This window comes from Grus americana, chromosome 1 (assembly GCF_028858705.1).
Source record: "Grus americana isolate bGruAme1 chromosome 1, bGruAme1.mat, whole genome shotgun sequence".
Lineage (NCBI taxonomy): Eukaryota > Metazoa > Chordata > Aves > Gruiformes > Gruidae > Grus > Grus americana.
The window spans coordinates 40,005,425-40,026,080 of record NC_072852.1 but is presented as its reverse complement, the minus strand read 5'-3'; the positions used below and the strand labels follow the sequence as shown (position 1 = coordinate 40,026,080).

Genomic DNA, 20,656 nt, shown 5'->3' with positions numbered 1-20,656 from the left:
TTTTCTCCCCGGCTTGTTTACCCAGTCATCAGACAAGTAAATAATCATCCACCAATCCCACCACTGATACTTGATCACATTTCCATCACTTCCAGCAGAGAGAACTGGAGCTGCCTTGAGTTTAAAATCCCCCCAAAGGAAGAAATCTGTGAGAATCCAGTGGCCCAGTAGCCAACCCACAGAATTAAAGACCTGTATGAAACCCAAGTACCAGAATATGTAACAATCACATCACTGACATGAAAGAGGAGCACCACGGAGTATATAAACAAATCTTTATTTAAAGCATTTAAATGGAACATAGTATTTAATTGCCTCAGAAAAGGGAAAACTGAAAACCAAAAGACAAACACAATACACGTGAAAATTCTTCTCATAAATGGATCTATACTCTGCAATTGGAGTGGGTATTTGCATTTCAGTGGTTACTGACCGCGGTAGTATGTGTGCTGGGTAGCTAGAGGGTACGCACCACCACAAGTTCCTGAAAGCGTGTTCACCTAGGACTAGTGGCAAAATTGCATAGTTACTTAAATTTACTATAAACTAGTCTTTTTAATAGTCATTCAGCTACATGTAGTCAGACAACAACGTAAGACTCTGCTTTCTGAAAAGCTATTTGGTAGTTTAGGAATTATGGAATCGTCATGTTGACAGCCATTAATTTAGCTCAAAACCAAGACCTGTCCTTTAACAGTCAGGCTGTTAAGTTACAGCAACATCTACTCAAAGGGGATAAAACACTTTTTAAAGTATCATAATCAAATTTTACATATAGAATATATATACACACACACACCCCAACACACACTACAGAGAGGCATTCACTTGAAGCTTTCAGCACATTGGTGCTAAATTAAAAACACATTAGCTAAAAGCAACCATTTTTCAGGTTCAGTAAGTGCAATTCATTATTAAAAGAAACCTTAAGCCCAGCTTTTTTTTGGGGGGGGTGGGGTGTTTTTTGCTTTACATTGCTTGTGCAACCTTTAAACAACAAGTATCTCAAGGCGAGGCTTGGACTCGGGCATGGATGAGCGGAAAAGTTCAGTCAGTGGGGAGGTGATCCCCGGAGCAGACACACACCTGCCAGCCAGGAGAGCCAGTGCTCTGACGAAGTGCTTTTTCCCACAAGGAAGCACCACAACAGCAAATGTCCCTTTTTAGGCCGAGCGTTGCCCAACAAAATGTCGTATCTTCCTGGGATAACTGCTGCCCCACCATACGCATGGCAAGTTAACAGGCTGAATAAGTTAACTGCTTTAAAATTACCAACTCTTAGTTCTAAAGTTACACCCCAATACAACAACAGCTTTAGATTAAGATGTGGAGAAGTTCTTCACCCCTATATTAATCCCATTTATTCATTTCAGTTTACTGAGTTTCATTATCCTTCTAATAATTTTCTAATTTCTACTCTGTAAACCACAATTTTCTGAAACAGTTATTCTTGTTGACACTTTCTGCAAGGACAAGAAATTGTTTTTCCCTCATATTAGTCCTTAAGGGGCAAAACCTGCCTGAAGCCTTGCACGTAGCTTCGTACCCACACAGGCATCTCAGAGATGGCGACATTTAAACAATCACAGAATCACAGAACAGTTAGGGTTGGAAGGGACCTCAAAGATCATCTAGTTCCAACCCCCCTGCCATGGGCAGGGACACCCTCCACTAGACCAGGGTGCCCAAAGCCCCATCCAGCCTGGCCTTGAACACTCCCAGGGAGGGGGCATCCACAAGCTCTCTGGGCAAACAAGTTTACAGCAAACAGAACTCAGTGAAAAAGTTGTACCACGCTGTCAGAAGAAACGTAACGCTTTTCGTCAGTGAAGATTTTGTAGTGCTTGTACCCTTCCCAAATGAACCCGCTAACTGGCATGGCAGCCACAGCCCCCTGTGCAGCACATATTTCTTCCTGCACACTCGCTGGTAACACTAACAACCAACATTCAAGGGGTGCTGCTCATCAAAACATGTCATCTTTGCAGCATGGATATTCAACGTCATCAGCAATCCAGCTACTTGTTTCAGCTGTACAAGTTTTTTGAAGGACAAAAGTAGCAGACTTCATAACTAATAAATCTTAAGAGAAGATGCAGTATTAAAGGTTCTCAAATATTTTAATATTCAGCGCTTCTGGCCTTTTGGAGAAGTGTCAGATCCTGAAACAAAGCCATTTTACACCTGCCTCGAGTACTTCACTTTGCCTCCTTGGATCACGAGTTGAATATCAATACTAGTAAGTAGTTACATAGTGGAAAAAGTCATATTTAATAAAAAAGTGGGGTTATTGTGCTTTATAAAAAAGCATAAATGTGAGTTCTTGTAGCTTTTGTACATAACTACTGTCTAACCTGAAGTGCACAAAGGACCAGGCTATGACAATTACTGAAAATTGTGTCCTGTCACATTTTGTAGCCTCTGGCCATCCCTTCACCTTTCTGGGTCACACGTTCAAAGGTGACAGCAGTTCCCCCCCGCCATTCACTCTGACACCTCCCTTCCCCCATCTCCCAGGCCATCACCTCCCACGTTATCAGCACAACGAAGCAGTGAGCAGCTTCTCCACTGTTCTCAAAGATGCAAAAGTGTTCCAAAGGAAAACAGTATCAAAATATTTTCAACTCTGTTACTGTTGCACCAGCCTCCATCTCTATTTAATAAACGCTGTTCAGATTCAATGCAGAACTTGTTTTAAGGGAAGGAAAAAAGGAAACAAAGCCATAAATCTTCCTATGCCCCTCTGAATCGGAATATAATCTGAACATTTCTCTTTAATGCTACAATTTCTTAAATATTTTTTGTGACTGATTTACTAAGTATGTATATTTATGTATCTACACACGTACCAATAGACTAATTCAATAAATTAAAGCTCAAAACGGTAACTGTAAGCACAAGAATATTTACAAACTGCAATAAATTAAAGATTAAAATGTGTATGATATTAAATAGGGATCTCAAAGACCTTATCAAGTAAGAGCAATTGTTAACTTTTGTGCTAAAATTTTACCAACTCTCATGCCACTACCCAAGGCCAGAAATGCGTTTAAAGGCCAGCATGAACAGGGTGATGAACAGCAGGCTGGTCACCACGTGCAGAAGCAGACCCAAGGATTTCAGCCTGTTGGGCCCAGGGCTGCAGCGTCACGTACACCCCTGAGCGCCACAGGCGTGCTGCCTGCCAGCCTTGCCCCACAGGAGCTGGAATAGACACCAATGCTCATCATTCACTTATTTATAAGGCATGCTTTGGGGGGAAAAAAAAAAAAAAAAAGAGACAAAACCCCCTAAAGTTTTACTTGAAGTCATTAAGAATAATATTAAGCCAGAAGATATAATTCCAAACAAAAGATTCCCTCTGACACAGTAGTTTGGCTGCAGATGCAGAAGTCAAAATGACCCATTTCCTCAGCATTGTACAGAGTGGAGGGTATTTCCAGGGCTGTCCTCCACCACAGAAGACATGCTAGGGAAGTATAATCTTAGATCATAAAAAGGAAAATTCATTATGTTGTATGCTCTCACTTTATCTTTTGCCAAAGTATAAAGCGTTAGTAGGAGATTAAATTGTTTTTGAAGAAAAATTCCAAAGCTGAGTGGTTGTGAACAGTAAGGATCATCACTCTGACCATACCTGCCTTTGAATTATTTTTTTCTTCTAAATACGGAGCCCACTTAAGGGGAGCAGAAGAGAATGCCAAGAGCAGGACGGTACAATCTGAATCTGCAGGAACTAGGTAAGAACAGCTACTCTCCCAGGCCTGCAGTTACACAGCCATCCCAGTGACTGCACAGAAGGTATTGCACTGAAAAAGTGTAAGACACAGGAGATGATGTAAGGGACGAAGCTTTTTAAGTACAGTCCCCGTGCTGTCAATGCTTCTCCCGAACATGCACGTCTACAATTCTCTCAGCTGCAGATTCCAGACCATGATGTGACTGCTATTTGGTTCTGACCTGCAGGTGCAGTGGATGAGCCTCTGCAAGCTTCACTGCACTTAAGTTTATCAAATCAAAAATTAAGAAAACTAAATAGGAAGCAGTGTGAATTAAGGCAGGTAACCATCTATTAGAAGCATCCCTACTTAAAAAATTTAAATATCTGCCCACAGGACTTCTCTATCTCAGGCTGAAGTACTATCAAACCCCGTGAAAGGCTACTGCTGACCAAAGAACTTCAAGAACTTCCAGCTACCTGCTTTACAAATTGCAAGGGGCAAGAAATTTGCATGTAAGAATTTGAAGAAATGCATACAACTGGGCTTTACATTTTGTTTAGTTAAAATGAATTATGGTAAAACTTCAGAGATGATACCAGTATTTTTCAAAAGTTAGCTCAAATATACGAACAAATCACGACTGATCCTGGTAATTAAGTCCTTACCTATGAAGTTATTTCTTTGCAGGCAAGTAACAACCAAGGGTTTACTGAGTCTCTCCTGTACAGCTTTATGTCCTTGTCCTAGGTACTTCCTTCTGTTCCAGGCGTCGGCAGCCCTGGTTTACATACACTTTATAAGAGAATAACTATTTCAGCTCCGACCTGAAGGTAATTACAGCAGCAGAAGTCTTTGTGCTAGCACGCAGGCATCACCAGTTTTGTGCTGATGTTGTTAAGCAAGCTGTTCAGCCTTGGCCTGCAGGATGGTAACCCAGCACAATCCCAGCATTTAGGCATTTGGGCTACATCCCCATTCTTGGCATTCCCCTGACACCGAAACTCCTTATTTGCTGTTCTCTGTTGGGCAGATGATCAGCAACTACCTGTAAAATTAAAAGGTGCTAAGAACATACAATTCCTCTTGTAATCTAGTTTTCCAAAAGAATAAATACAAGCCACTGGTACAGAAACTGTTCATCTGAAAAAACAGCTCAGATGAGTAATCCAACTATATCCTGAAGATACCTGAGCTTACCAAAATACACTCGCGCAGCCTACTCCGAACACACCACGGAAGTGAGTCAGTTAGTAGACTCCTTAATAAAGGAACTGTTAAGTTTCTCAAAGTTTTTGACAAAGTACAGTGAGGAGACAAGAGCTAAAAGCAGTAATGGAGAGAGAGGTCCAATGAGACCATTTTGAGTTGGCCAAACACTTTGCAACAGCATTGCTGAATTCTTGCGATACAGATTAGAACAGCATAAGCTGGCAAGACTACTGAATTTAAAGAATGTCTATATGAACTAGAACTACACAGCTTATTTGTTTCTGCAGATGGAGGTGGACTTTTTTTTCCTTACAATTTTTGTTCAAGTGGATGTAGTGATCAAGCTGCATGCTATGCTGCTGAATTCAAAAACAAGTGCAGAAAAAGAGTATGATTGTCCCTTAATATTGCCTGACTTGATATTACATAGCGTCTCCTTCATTTAGCTTGCCTGTTAGTACAGACCTCCAAACCCACAAAGCATTTTAAAAGCCAGTTTCTCAGGATATTTAAGAGATAACTGTAAGATTGAACTGTGATCAATGACTTCTCAGGACACACACAGCCCTGAAGTTTACAATGCACACTGTAAAAATAAAGGACATACAACGCCCTTTTCCATTTCCAAAACCTTAAATGATTTCCTATCACATCTTCCCCCACTTCCTGGTAAGATCTCCCCCATAATTTGGTTACTTGGAGGAATTTAAGTTTTGGGAATGAGGGAGACAAGATTCTATTTAATTTATTTTATTGACTTATTCAGAGGGTTCTGATTGAGCCTGGTGTCTTCACCAGACAACAGATACTGGGAATCAGGAGAATCTTCTATCTTCTTAAGAGGAGGAACTCACATTAACAAACTCTTCAACACATCTCTCCTCTCTTAATCACTGAATTTGGGTTTTTAATGTGTGTATTTAATCCAGTAAAACAAATGTCACTAACTTGTATGAAACATAAAACACTTGGAGAGGCAGGTAGTTCACAGGAATTGGTTATTTCTATTGAGAAGGATTTAAAACCTTCAAGCTGGCTTACGAGTATTAGGCTGACCTCCCAACAACTTCAGTGCATTTATTTCAGCAATTACTTTCTTAGCAAGTGTAAGGAGTCCCAAAATATTAATTTTCCAATAAGCATACAAAAATAGTTTCTTACTCTCTGAACCAGTTTATGAAGTTGCTGCTTTCCAGTCAACATCCATCTAACTAAAATAAGTTAGTACGATCATTTGTATGGGCTGTCTGCACACCGGACAGGGCTTGTTCCTCTTCTTCAGTTTTCTCGCGCACGTAAAACATGACATGAGGTGTCCTGTTTTGCCATGCACTATGCAGCCATTTTTAGGTCTGCTCTGACATATGACACAGGGCTCTATGCTGGTAACAGGCAGGCTGGATTCCACGCTTTCCTCTTTGTCTTGCATTTCTCTCTTCTCAGGTTCTTTATAGTCCTCCTGACTGCTACAAAACATGCTGCTTGATGTCGATGGCTGAGAATAATCTTCACTTTCCTGGGACTCAGACATTTGTACTGCTTTATCCTCATTCTCCTCTACAGCTGGTTCTTTATCTTCAATCATTTTCACTTTCTTGCAGTCAGGAACATCAAAACCTTCTTCAGACTCTAGGGGCAAGGAACTTTCTGATTTGCTCTTTTCCAACTTATCACTCTTTTCATCTGGAAGCCAGTCCTCACGAAGGGCCCAGCACCTGTGGCAATGTCGTGGCAGTGGAGGATTCATTTCGCTGCATTCAGGACACTTCCAATAATCCTTTAGTGAATTAAAGGTTGGAACATCTTAAGCTACTTGGAACACTTACAACTGAAGTATTCACAGATTATAAACAATTTATTACAGCAAAATAATAGTTATCTTGAGCTATCGACTTGTTTGTAATTTAAAAATTCCATTTAGTGTTTTGTCCCATTTTATGGTTCTAGAAGAAAACAGTCTGAATTTTAAAAGACTTTAACTACTTCTTGCAGTACGTTTGTGAAATAAAAAGAAAGTAGAACAGTATGATTTATCATGTCTTAGGCAAAATTGAAGAAACCAGATCACAAAAGTCTTCAGGGAATCTCATGAAAAACTTCTTTCTGACAAAATGGTCATCATTCCCATTATTTTCAACAACAGACTTCTGAAGTGGAAACTATTCAAGATCGACGGGACATTTAAGCTGTGGGATGTTAAGCTGTCGGTGTGCAAAATGGCCAGGTGAGGGCACTCTGACACAGTAGTACTACAGAGTAGAAAACATTGGCCATTTAAAAAAAAAAAAAAAAAAAAGCGCTGCACTGCTGTCTCAGAGGTTACTCCATACACTACACTGAAAATACTCCACTATCTCATTAAAAAACACACTTTGTTTTAAAGACACAGAACCTTCTTATAATTAATCCATGCTGTATGGTGAATGAAAACAAAAAACAACCCAAAACTTATTCAGAAGTTTTGAAGCACGTTTTGGTTTGAGTCCTAAATAACATCAGTGACATCAAAAGCTTCAGAGACCAATTTTAATTCCTAAAAATAATGTACTGACCTATTTTTCCACACATAAGCAGTGCTATGTTTTTAGATGGTGGCTAGCCCTGTGTTTTACACACATAGTCAAATCTCTCAGGCCCGCAGACCATCAAGGGACTGGAACACTTTAAGAGTCTTGGACAACAGCTTTATTCAAGCCTCAACTATGAAAAGCAAGTATAAACAAAAAGATACATACACTGCTTTTTAATTCTAGTGTGTGCTTTTTGTACATCTGCATACTTTGCCTCAAACCCCTGAATTTCTTCCCACACTTCGAGAATGGTCTCACACAATCTAGAAAAAGCCTCAAAGTCTATTAATTTTGCAGTACTGTTCTGAAAACAGGTTTGTCTTCACATCTGTATGCTACGGATTCCTTCATTCAGGTTGGACAATAAAACTAGATATTATGATTTATAGGAATTTTTAAAAATATACATGACTTTTTTTTATTTTGTGTCAGATTTAGGCTCCAAATAATTTCCTTCCATTAAGTCAGTGAAACTAAGTTAGTGTGGGGTTTTTTTAATGGATTAGGAAGCTTACTTTTAAAATAAAATAAACAACACAACAAGGTTCCTTAATAATCACATGTTCAGTAATTAAACTATTGTCTTGGAATCTTCAAACATATAAGAAAAAGTTGATTTAATTCTTTAAAAAAAAAAAATCACTGGTAGCAATAGAATTCATCTATACTCCTTGACCTACTCTGTCAGTTCACCCAATTTACAATGCTTCGCCAGTCAAGTTTTTACTCACAGCTAGAGAAATCTCTGGATCTTCATCAAATGAATCAGCATCACTATCTTCATCCTGGTAAATAGTCAGCTGATATACCTGGTTTAAATAAAAAAAAATATTAAGAAAGTATTGATGTAATTGGTTTTTGGCATTCAATTAAAAGTTTGATAGATTTTTAATCCAATAGATTTTTCTGATAGACTTTTAATCAAATGTAGTAAGCAGCCTGTATATTTTAATTTATGTTAGCAAGTAACTCCAAAAAAATCTGATGACTGGTTTGGGGGAAAAGAATTCTGTTCACACTTGTAACAGACCACTTGAAGAAAAATGTAGACTAGACAGAAGGTACCACTTTCCAGTCTGGAGGTGATCCTTCCCCTCCGCTCAGCACTGGTGAGGCCACACCTGGAGCACTGTGTCCAGTTCTAGGCTTCCCAGTACATGAGAGATATGGAGCTACTGGAAAGAGTCCAGCAGAGGGCCACTAAAATGATTAAGAGACTGGAGGAGCTCTCACATGAGGAAAGAAAGGTTTAGAGAGCTGGGACCGTTCAGCCTGGAGAAGAGAAGGCCAAAGAGGATCTTATCAATGTTTATAAATACCTGAAAGTGTGTAGAGGACAGAGCCAAGCTCATTTCAGTGGTGTCCAGCAACAGGACAAGAGGCAACTGACACAAATTAAAACACAGGAGGCTCTGTCTGAACATCAGGAGACTTTTTTTTTTTTACTGTGAGGGTGACCAAGCACTGGCACAGGTTGCCCTGAGCAGCTGTGGAGTCTCCAGCCTTGGAGATACTCAAAAGTTGTCTGGGCATGGCCATGGGCAATGAGCTCTGCTTGAGTCAGGTGAGTTGGATAAGATGACCTCCAGAGGCCCCTTCCAACCTCAACCATTCTGCAATTCTCAAGACTGCTGTTGGGAGCAGGGGCACACCTCAATCCTTTCTTCCTCCAAGTCACCACCTTATCTCAGGGTGCAGCTCCACAGCACTATAACCCGGTGTACATCAGTACAGTCAGTCCCATTCAGCTCCTCAAGTATCACAATCATGTATGTCCCTGGTAAATTCTGCCTATTTCTGTCAACAGAAAACTAACCCATAAAAAAAAAAAAATGCCCACTTCACTCCTGACATTCCAGATCTCTTGAAAATTATGGTAGTGAGAATCTTACTGTCTTCTTGCCTCCTAATGAAAGTTTCTAACATTGTGTTCCAGCCTCTCTATGAAACATTTATATTCATAGAGGCAAATGATTCAGAAATATCGCTTTGCAAAGAGTTACTAGGAAAGTTTTCATTCAGTATCAAGAGTATGGTGAAAGCTCGACACATACTTCTATAATTAAAAATGTAGAAACAGACTCAAGTACACATGCTGCCATCGACTCCAACGGCTAGTGAGTGAAGTTAAACAGAGAGACTTTTCCAGACTGTCAAGAGTCTGTTTCAGAGCCTGCAGAAAGCCTTAGCACCATTCTGGTTACTGCCTGGTGCGTGTATAATGGTGACCCAACTGCACAGGCATGTAATTTGATTTAATGAACAACTGGGTGCAGTTTGTAACAGAACACATGCAGTCCTGAAATAAACCTGAAGAGTTGCTTCTTCTTGGTGCAATCTCAACATAAAGTATTCCTGTAAGTTTCCTTTCCCCTCTCACCTCACTCAGTGAAAAAAAAACCCAACCAAACCAAGTATGTACCTCATCATCTTCATCCGTGAGCTCCTGTCCTTCTTCATTATGGCTATAATCTTCTGAATAAATAGACTCAACTTCAAACTCTACACTGAACTGGTCTGAAACAGAACTGTGGTCAAACCAATCAGAGTTTTCACTTAATGAGCTGGCATCAAGATCCTGAAAAAAAGACAGAAGTACACATTCAACCTCACCAGTCCATATCCACAACAATTACTGTTAAGATAGCTTGTATGATAAAACCAAACTGCGCAGTTTAATTAGCTATGGAAGAAATTAGACCAGCTGCTGACAGACAGAACATCCTTTACGAGACAAACGAATTACAGGTAGGTAAAAATAAAGCAAGATGTGAAAGCCTTTTGCTGGCTCTGCAGTAAAAGGCTGCAGTCAACCTACAGCCAGCTTGAAGGCTGCAGCTACTATTTCACAAAGCCTCTCCTAAAAAGAACAGCTGCAAGAAGATGCTGTCTTTTGGCTACATGTCATTAAATTCTCCATTATCATCAAATTTGTTAACCTTAATTTGAGACAGTGGCTAAACAATTATAAAATAGCAAGAGTGAAGATAATGGCATTAGTATTGTCAATTCAGAATACAGCATGAGACTGGGAATACTGTCAGTTTAGCTCTTCAGGACTTAACCTAACCACAGATAATTTGCCTCAGTGTTTGCTGAAAACAACGATAAAAAAAAAAAACAGTAAAGGTCTGGAAAATGAATACAGCGTATCATCAGGGCACCACTATGTACAGCTCCTGAAGCTGTACTGGAACTACCAACCATTCTGAATTATGGAACATCTGTGACTGCTTGCTTCTTCTAGCATTCTAAGAAATACTTATTCTAAAACACAAAGTGTATCTGATATTTTTGAATACTGTGCCAAGCAGTAAGAATCTGTTTTTCTAAAGAATATTCAAAGTTAATATTTTAAAAAAATTTCACTTCAGCTTTGTCAGCAGATCTATGAAAGACTCCACTCCACTGACACAGCCCCTTTTCCTTCCTCAGACACCACTGAAGGCATTGCTGTTTTGAATTAAGAACATGATGTTTTAAGATGCGTATTTGCATTTGTACTATCTGCAAAATTTGTACCACAAAAAAAAAATTAACTTACAGGAATGGAAAGAGAATCTGTTGAATCACTGCTATTGCTTCTTTCACGGCACAGACCACTGACTACACACCATGAGAGACTTTCATCAAACGTCAATGAAATGCTGTCTGACTTGTGTCGTTTTCTTCTGTCACTATGCAGATCATCTGAAGAATTTTCTTCTGGGTACATTCAAGAATTTTTATTACTCCAAAAACATCTATGCAATGTGCAGTTTTAATTATTCTTAACAGAAGCTTAAAATATAATTTACTTATATAGGAATTTAAGGAAAATAAAGTCATTCAGTATTAGTTTATGGGTAAAGAGTAAAGGCACCAAAAACTTGTTTAACAAAGACATAGTAACACTGAGAAACATGAAAAGCGTGAAACATTCCTGAAACCAGTATTTCAAGGGCTGGCTTCCCCACTTAACCCATCAGTACAGCTTGTAAATGGCAGTCTCAGCATGCAGGAAATAATTGCAAATTCGGAAGCATTTTTACTCCACTTCACACATGATACCTTAAACCCCTCCCAATTTTAAGGAATACCATTAGGATCTTAATTGTCCTAGCTCCCTCTACAGTCAGTAGACAGAAAGGCACTTTCAGAGGGCTGCTTAATCCATCCCAGAATTTGCAGGGAGACAGAGCAACTAGTTCCCACATCACATGCGTACAAAGCATCTACGCAAGGTAAGTTCAGGTTCAAGTTTCAGATACCTCAACAAACTTATCAGTTAATAGTTGTACTATATGTAATTGTATTTACTCCTCAGGATTTTTGTGACAAACCGTTACGACTTTCACTACACACTAGCAAGAAAATCTTCAAGGCATACCATGTAAAAAAATCAAACTTTGAAAGCATTGCTTTAAGCTGTGCTTTTTAAATACATCATGTTTTGAAACAACCACCTACAGCAGCATAAGGAGTAGGGGGACAGCATTTTAGGGGTAGGCAAGTCAAAATTCAGCTCTGCTGACTTTTAGAGTGTTTGCTAAGAAACAATTTCATTAAAAAAGGCATTGCAAAGTCAGTATGTAAAGTGCAGCAGAGTGAAAACTCCCCAAGAGGCTTGATAACTCAGTTCAACAGACCTTGGTAAGAGCCTGCTGCCCCCCATGGGTGCCTTGTGCACCCACTCTCTATTGCCCAGCTTCTCCCTTGCCTTGCAAAACACACCCTGACAATCCACGAGTCTTCAAGTCTTGAATCTTTCATTGTAAAAGAAAAGAGAACAAAACACTTGTACATACTTTGAGACTTCTCTTACTTTCCCTTGGTGCTTCTTGGCTCAGCCCCTCTCTTTTCTTTTTTCGCCCTGAGAGCCCCACCAAATTTGGTGCCCCCAGGCCCAAGGGTTGCTCCTGTCCAACGTTGTCCTCATTTAGTTGTCATGGCTCCATGCTGTACTGATACTGTATCACCACAAGGTTTCTATACACTATATAAGCGGCTCCAAAGGAGCCGCTACCATCCCAATTTAACAAGAATAGTTGTTTAAAAGGAAGATTTCCTATAAATTAGAAAAAAAGTGTATATAAAAACACTATATTAAAAGAACTTTTAAGGTTGTAACAAACTAATAAACGGATGCAAAGACAAGAGTTAATAATCAAACCTACAATAAGTAAGCACAACACAGGACCTTATGTGCTCTGGGTCATGCCTAAATATTACAGGTTATGATGATTAACCAAGACTTTCCATCCTTTCACCAGTTTTTGTTACAACATTAAAACGTTCTTTTAATTTAGTGCAAACCGCTCAGCAACGCAGCACAGTTTTTGGACTGACTAACATAACAGTGGCCTATGATGAACACAAAAGAGATGCTACACAAAAGCTGAGGAATTGAAAAATGTTCCTGAGCAACTGAAGAAAAGGAAGTTCTATGCAGCGACAGAAGGTTATCACTGCCCAGGTAATTACAACCAACAAGTCATGAGGTAACAGAAGTAAGTGATGGAATAAAGTAATGTAAAAAATTCCACAGAATAGTATTTAAGTAGAACTGCAGAGAACACTTCCATTGTGAAACTTAAGTTATTCAGGTTTATGCTGACCAGCTTGTTACTTGCTAATTACTGGAAGAAACATTCCACATTTTTAAAATCTATTTGCCAGTAATTATTGAATAACCACAGTAAATGGTCACTTAAAAGTGCTTAATCAATGGTCAGGTACCTAAACATATCCAAAATCATCCCACATTACTATCTGACCATGGATGTGTGCCACCAGTTGAAATCCAATGAAAACTGGTTATAGAGAGCAAACAAAACATAAATTTGTGGCTGTCTACAGAGGGAATTGAAATGAACTTGACTACATCAGTCCATTACAAACAAAAGTGTTCTCATCATGAAGATAACACAACTGATTAAGTCCTGCTGATGTGAATGAACTTAACAGATCTGTGGAACAAGTTATTCCATCATCTTACTAACAGTTCTAAAGATCCAAAAGTGAAGCAATGCAAGGAATTGTGTATTTCTTCCAGACTGAATGTTTTGGTTTAGATAAGCAGAGAAACATGAACAGTATTTGTCAGCATCTTTAAAGTCAGTAAGGCAATAGAAAGTACTTTTTTTCCTAAGTGGCCATGCTACTTAAAGCTCTTTATCATAAATCTGCACATACCAGATTCACTGTGTGTTCTCCTCCTAGAGGATGTCGTTGGTCGGGAAGTCACGTTAGATGAAGCCTGCTTGTCTTCTAACTCTTGCATAGATTCCTGGTAAACAGAAATGCTGAGTAAGCCTGAGCATGAATATGAGGTAAAAGACTAGAATCAACTAATTGCATCTAAATCATTAACACTATAATGCAAAACTAAATAGAATTTACATTACATCTCAGAACATTTATTTTTAAAAAAAAAAAAAATCACCTTAAGAACACTTTCTTCTTCAAGTTGAAATCTGGCATCATCCTCAGGTGCGCCAGCAGGCGTAGAGTCTGAAACCAAACCAAAAACCATAATACAGCACCGCAGAAAAAGTCAATTTCAGGCTCAAAAACATTAGAATAAAAGTAAGGGAGAGAAGTTAACTCCTCACAGCATTTACAAAGTAAATTCTAAACAGAACTTAAAATCCAGATATTTTGCAACAATGGAAAAAACCAACCCTGTTCCTTTGCTTTTCAGGTGTGTGCAGCACTTTCCCTGTAACATTACTGAAGTAGGAAAGTGGGGAGGAGGAAGGAATCTCGACCGCAACGTAGCTTAGACTTTTATTATAAATGCCCTCAAATGAAGGCTGTGCATTAGCTGGGATTCTGCAGATATAAAAGAATACAGGCAGGAAATATTTTACACTTCTTCCTCTCCAACGTCTATTTTACTAGCTATCATCTTACAGGAACATTGAATTAAAAAGACATTAAATAGAAGAAAAATTACCTGTTCTTCCTTATATATGCTTACTACCAGACAGATGCTGAATTAATAAGTTATCTTTCAAGAAAAGAATTTGAGAGATACTGTTACGCTTGCAAACTTAAATTAAGAGATAATAAAGAGAGCATGTTTCCTATCTTCAGCAGCTGAACACTTGCCTTTAGGAAGAACCAGAAAGAAAGGGTGTCTTAATATGGATTTAGAAGCCAATTTACAAAATGGCTTCCATTGTTTAAGTTCTGGTTCACTCCTTGTATTAGTCAAAATTTACAGCTATATTGAGCTTTTTTACACTGCAGGAAAGATGACTGTATGTAACAATTCTCCATTTATGGAGTGCCTATCCACAAAGTTACCACAAAGCCACATTTTTAAGTATAGACTTTTTAAAACAGGACTCAGTGTAGCTGAGGGTGACCAGTTCTAAGTGTGCTCCACATTCAGTTTTGAAAATTAAAACAGAACACTAACAGAAAGAATAAAAAGCATTTGCCCTGACTTCATTGCTGGCACACGTTCAAGAAGCTAATTTTTGATACTAAAACTTTTTATGGTGTTGAGGGCTTTATCTGTAAGAAATACAAGCAAGCGACTAATTTTTCAATTTCGTCCTTTTTGCGTTCAGCTCTGATTGTGCTTGTTCGGGTTCTAGTCCAACAAAATTCTCCAAATGTTCAGATTTTTATTTTTTTTCCCCGAGAAGAAACAGTGTTTGCTTTGATTTGCAATTGCTCTGGACAGTAGCGCGTAAAGCCAAATCGCTAATTATGGAGATCAACGTTATCTGATCACTACACTTGAAGATGTGTTAATGTAAGTTATATATTCCCTACTGCTAATTCTCAAAACAAAAGGTCCTCCCCCACACTAGCTTACCTTGTTGATTGATTGCTATCAGATTTCTGGAAATCATTGAATATAGTCTCCTTAGATAGGGATAAAGAAAGAGATGTTGCTAGTTAGCTACATGTAATTATAAAACAGAGCTTACCATCTTTGAAGATGCAGAGAGTTAAAAAAGGCCATACGCATTATGTTCTCCATTATTTCACAACCAGACTCTCAAAAAAGAATCCCATTTTACCTGTGTTCTTTTACTGAAAAGCTTGTTACTCCAAATAAATCCCCCAGGAGATCATTTGCACAGTGTACAATATGTTGCTGTTTTTCATCATATAATTGTTTAGACATAATATATTGTCCAAGATAGAATATTACCTGTAAAATAAGTGACATAGACAGACATTAGATTCCCAGGTTCTGTTGTTTCAAGTGTAAGAGAAAATACATCAAATTCACTGAGATTTGTTCTTCTCACATTGCCTAAAATTCCCTTTGAGCTGCGATTTTCATCTATCATTCCCCAAGTACTCTGCTATTCTGCTGACCACCAGATAGTTTGTTCAGATTTTGAGAAACTCAGATTTTGAGAAACTCGCTAAACACCACCTAACAAGTCAGCAGGAGGATAAAAACAATACCTTGTCTCAACATCTGCTAGATAAGCTGTGAAGTACACTGCCCCCCATTCACCCAAAACAAAAGAACAATCTATCTGCATTCACTGTAATCTACCTTTAGTGATTAAAAGTTCTCACCTCCTTCATAGTAAAAGTGTCCTTTTCTGCACCAGCTAACTTTAACAACTTCAACAATAGCGGCTTTGGTTTAACCTGTGTGGGGAAGAAGAAAAACAGTATGCATCAATTATTTACCAAACAAAGCAGTATTTATACAGGTTGGCTTCCTCCTTCTGTATTAAACTGATATACAAACACACAACTACGTTAAAACCAAGTTTTTTTACTTTAGAAAGTTAAACTCGAAAATAACACGAACTCAATCATACTAAACTTCTCACACACTGTACATCTTAGCTCAAACCCCAACCTTGCATTGGTACATACAGATTCCTCGATTTGAGCTACAGGATTCGTTTGGTGGTTTCAAGTACAGGGCTGGGTCCTGTTGAATTCAGCTTCACTCCTTTAGTCACTATAGGAACTCCCAAAGGGGAGGGAGGAAGGCAAACGGACTTCTGGGACTGCCAGGTCCACACTGCAAGTCACAAAGCAAAGCACTAGTCCACCTCTTTCCTGGTCTCTCCCTCTGACACTTTCTGGGGCTGCGGTTTTGCATTTGCCAGCTGGGCTGCTTTACCTCTGAAGACTTTTCTTAGCTGGGGTAAGCACACCCTGTCATTTCCATCATATTTCAAACACTCCTACCTCTGCAATGGCCTCTCACCCCCACACTGTACCAGCAGTTATATCTGCAGCCAGTCTATGACAATTTCTGAGGTAGAGGAGGGAAAAGTTAAAAAAAAAAAAAACACCACCAAACCCAAAAAACAACCAACCCACAACAACACTTTCCCTCCTCCTTTTTTTTTTTTTTTTTTTTTAAATTTCTGGCCAGAGCAGCATTCTGATCCCATTCACTGCACTGTTCCACAAACAGCTGTGCCAGTACCAGTGCAGGAGATGAGAACAAGCTGCAGGAGATGCCACGAATGCAAAGAAAATGCCTGTGGAACCACTGACGTTTCCCAATGCAGTATCTTCTAGTATTGCCACTTTAACAATAGGATAACCATTCTAAGAACAGGCTAATATTTAGCTATCCTAACATATTCCCTAAAATAAGAAATAATCACTATTGAAAACAAAGATTTTATAGGAAAGTATGAATAAAATATCCTGAGACAAAGAATAAATGCTTAAGGGAAGAGGGTAAAACTTCCCTACATTCCATTTCAAGTATCTCCTAAAACAAATGTTAAGTTTTAGTGCATTAACAAGATAGTAGTTGCAAGAATCACACATAATGAAAACAATAAACAAGCTTGTGGACAACGTTAGATGTCTATTCACCCCTAAGTGCTGAATTATTTACAGCACGCAGCATATATTACAGTTTCATAAAGGAAGCAAGCGGTAACTTATTAATGACAGCTGAGCATAGGAAGGCAAAGCACAGTTTCAGATGTCTGAATCCACAACTAAACCCATGGGTTCGAATCCCTCTGCTCCTCAGCCCTCTCTCCCTGACTCCTGCAAGTATGAAGTTCTGCCATGCAGATCTGACGGCAGCATCACATTATGATGATTTTAAAAAAAAAAAAAAAAAAAGAAACAAACGAGAAAAGAAATCAACTTTGAACAGTCTGCTGTACTGTTACTTCGCTTTTTTAAGTTCTGCTATCAGACTACTCTTTTAAGCTTTACCCTTCCACAAAAAGTAATGCAGTTCAACCGTCATTGTACACACGCTGTTTTTAACTCACATCTCAGTTATAACACAACACATAGGCTTCCATCCTCAGGAAAACATATAGAGAGCCAGGACAGCAGAACTGTCACTGTATCATGAAAAGCCTGGATGTGCAAAGCCATAAACACAAAAGACTCTTATTACAACTTGCTTATGAATTCCAATAAAGGAGAAAGGGAAAATGCCAAATTCAAAAACCTTCAGCTGTAACGACAAGATTATTTCACAGCTTATGTTTTCCATAACGGAGATCTTCCACAACTCTTCAGTTATGAACTGTTAACAATTTCCACACAAAATACGTACCATGATCACATCGGACCACAAGATCCTTTTTATTAAAGGAAAGCAACCTGACCATCAAAGGTCTCCAGGAAACAGCCTAGACCTCAACCAACATCCTCGACTCTCAACCACGAATAAGAAACATTTGCTTCACAATTACAAGATCAAAGAGAGACCATCGTCACCGGATTTCCTGGCTTTTCTCTAACCATCGCTAGCTGAGCAAAGCACCCCTTCTAAATCAGCAGATAGAAACTCTGCAAAAAACACGAAAAACTTGCGCGTCCAACAGAGCTACTGACCAGCGCCTCCTGCTCCGAAGCCGTGACAGAAGAGGCATCCGTAAGGGAGGACATCTTGGTATTGCACATTTGCCTGCAGTTAAGGGGAGGACAACCTCAAAACGTGTAACACAACTACACAACCCGGGTTCCCCCCCGCACAGAGCGATCCCGGGGCGGGCGCAGAGCCGCTCTCCACAACCTCGGCGGTGCCCACTCACCCACACGCCGGACTCCGGCGGCAAGTATCCCAGCTGTGTCAGGCCGGGCCGGGGATGGCCTTATATAGCGCTGCCAAGAGGAGGCAAGTCGGGGCTTAGCTCCTCCGCCGGCCGCGGCCCGACATGCCTGAGCATGACCAGGAGCGGCGGCGCTGCCGAGTCACCGCGGGGGGGGAGGGAGGGGGGGGCGGGCGGGCGGAGGCCGACACTGACTCACCGCAGCCGCCAGAAACGGGGGGGAGCGGCGGCATGGAGAAACAACGCCGTCTCCCCCTCCCGTCCCGTCCCGCGCGCCGGCCCCGCTCCCCCCGCGGGCGGCAAACGCGGCGCTCGCCTCAGCGCCGCACCCTGAGAGAACGCCCCGCCGCGCTTCAGCCGCCCCTCCCCCAGCACCGAGGCCGCCACGCGCTAAAAGCGAGCCCCGAGCGACCCCTCAGCCCCTGCCCCCGAACGAGTCGGGTATCTCCACGCACCACAAGCCGCACCCGCTCCGCTGCCCGGCCCGCGGCGGGCGGAGGACCGGGGACCCTACCACGCCGCAGCGCGGTCCGCACCCAACGCCGCCATTTTGGCCGCCCGCGCCGCGCGGCCCGTTGGTCTCCCCAGCGCCCCCTAACGGTCTTGGGGCAACGACCGTGCTGCGCGCGGGCAGCGGGGCAACGGTCGCGGAGCGCCGCGCGCGGACCTCAGGCGATGCCTCTCGCCGAGGCGGCTGCGGGCTGTGCTGGGCTGTGCTGGGCTGTTGGTCTGTCCGCCCGCCCGCCCGCCCGTCCGTCCCCCCGTCCCCCCGTCCCCCCGTCCAGGGTGTTAGGGGATGGAGAGCCGGAGCCCGGGCATCGGGCGGAACAGAAAAGTAGTGCCCAGGCTGAGGGACAAACAAGGCGAAGGCCTGGCAGCAGGTGCGGTGAGACCCGCGCCGGAGGGCAGCGGGGAGGCAGGACGCTTGGGCTGGGCTTTGCTGACGGCTTTTTCTTTTCTCATCTGCGTCCTTCGTCGCCTTTTATCCCCTCCCGGCTGTGTTTACGGCCACTCCACGAAAACTGTCGGGTTGTGGTAAACAAAACGTTGTGGCTTGTGGGTGTGAAGCACTGAGGAGAGAGCTGGAAGAGAGGGCTTGTTGGTAACAGTGAACCTAAAAGAGTATGAATGTTCCCTACAGATCCTTGCTTCTGCTAAAAGTTTTAAAAAACTTTCGGTTGCAGGCAGACGTTGAACATGTCTCTGATTTCCCCTCTGACACATCCAGCAGTTCTGAGGCACAGCCCTGCCCATGCAGAGCGAGACCGTGGAGCACCCCCACTTTGTCATGTTCTGAAACATCAGACCTTGTTTGGGGATAAACAGCTTTAAGACGACTTATGGCAACCTTGTACTTCCGTAAATCCAGCTGCAGCATATGTGAGTGATAGAAAACATTATGTCAACTTATTTCAAGGTTAATAAAGGCAGAGACTCTTGCTTATAGTCCACATAAATACAGGGACAAAATAATAAAAGCGTTGGTTGCCTGGTAATGACACCTTTGGATACTAGTTTGATTTGCAATGCTCATTTGTGCTTTTTAAGGTTTGTTTTGGTGGTGGTTTTTTTTTTGTTCACTGATATTTAGGAGAGGAAACTAGAAGAAATCTTTACATGCAAAGAGAATTGAATGCTGCTATATTGTCCTATATTCCTGTCATCTCCCATTCTATTGTTTTGAGTATCTTAAGCGTATTTGGAAGTATGTTGATAGGTACTTATTAATTGCTACACTTCAACTAGAACTGGTTAGTTTTTAGTCTGACTCCTTTTTCTAATTCTCAGGGTTTTTTTCTTTGCTCATGGTGACATTTTAAAATTATATTTGAATAGTGAAAAGATTTGTTAGAGAACATGAGTACTGCAGATAGAGTTTAAAGATACGCTAGAGCAGAGTGAGCGTAATGCTAATTTTCCATGACAACTGACTTGTCCAAACAAGCAGTGGATAACTGCCTGGACTTGTCCGTTGGCCAAATATAGATTCTCAGGAACCATGGCACCTTGTAAAAATTCCAGCAATGGCTTAAATCTAGATATTTGTGTAATGACAGATTTTCGAGATGAGCTTGTTATCCCTCTGGAGTATAAAGCTCAAGGTCTAGCGAGGGACAGCTGAGAAGCTGCTAGAATTTTGCAA

The 20,656-nt window shown here is 40.9% G+C and overlaps 1 protein-coding gene across 6 annotated transcripts; it reads right to left on the bottom strand.

The window, feature by feature from the left end:
* Nucleotides 1–258: 258 nt before the first annotated feature.
* Nucleotides 259–19,116, bottom strand: MDM2 (MDM2 proto-oncogene). 6 transcript variants are annotated; one of them, XM_054846792.1, is made up of 12 exons: nucleotides 18,969–19,116; nucleotides 18,296–18,368; nucleotides 16,034–16,108; nucleotides 15,520–15,653; nucleotides 15,312–15,361; nucleotides 13,926–13,993; nucleotides 13,676–13,769; nucleotides 11,046–11,206; nucleotides 9,924–10,079; nucleotides 8,233–8,310; nucleotides 6,093–6,708; nucleotides 259–4,767 (listed from the first exon to the last, which is right to left on the bottom strand). In XM_054846792.1, exons 2-11 carry the CDS (start codon nucleotides 18,362–18,364, stop codon nucleotides 6,139–6,141), a joined length of 1,455 nt encoding a protein of 484 aa, XP_054702767.1. In that variant the 5' UTR covers nucleotides 18,365–18,368; nucleotides 18,969–19,116; the 3' UTR covers nucleotides 259–4,767; nucleotides 6,093–6,138. The 6 variants fall into 6 exon arrangements, with proteins under 6 accessions (XP_054702767.1, XP_054702738.1, XP_054702777.1 ...); XM_054846763.1 differs by having other exon boundaries at nucleotides 259–6,708; XM_054846802.1 differs by having other exon boundaries at nucleotides 259–6,708; nucleotides 11,046–11,203.
* Between the last annotated feature and the right edge of the window lie 1,540 nt (nucleotides 19,117–20,656).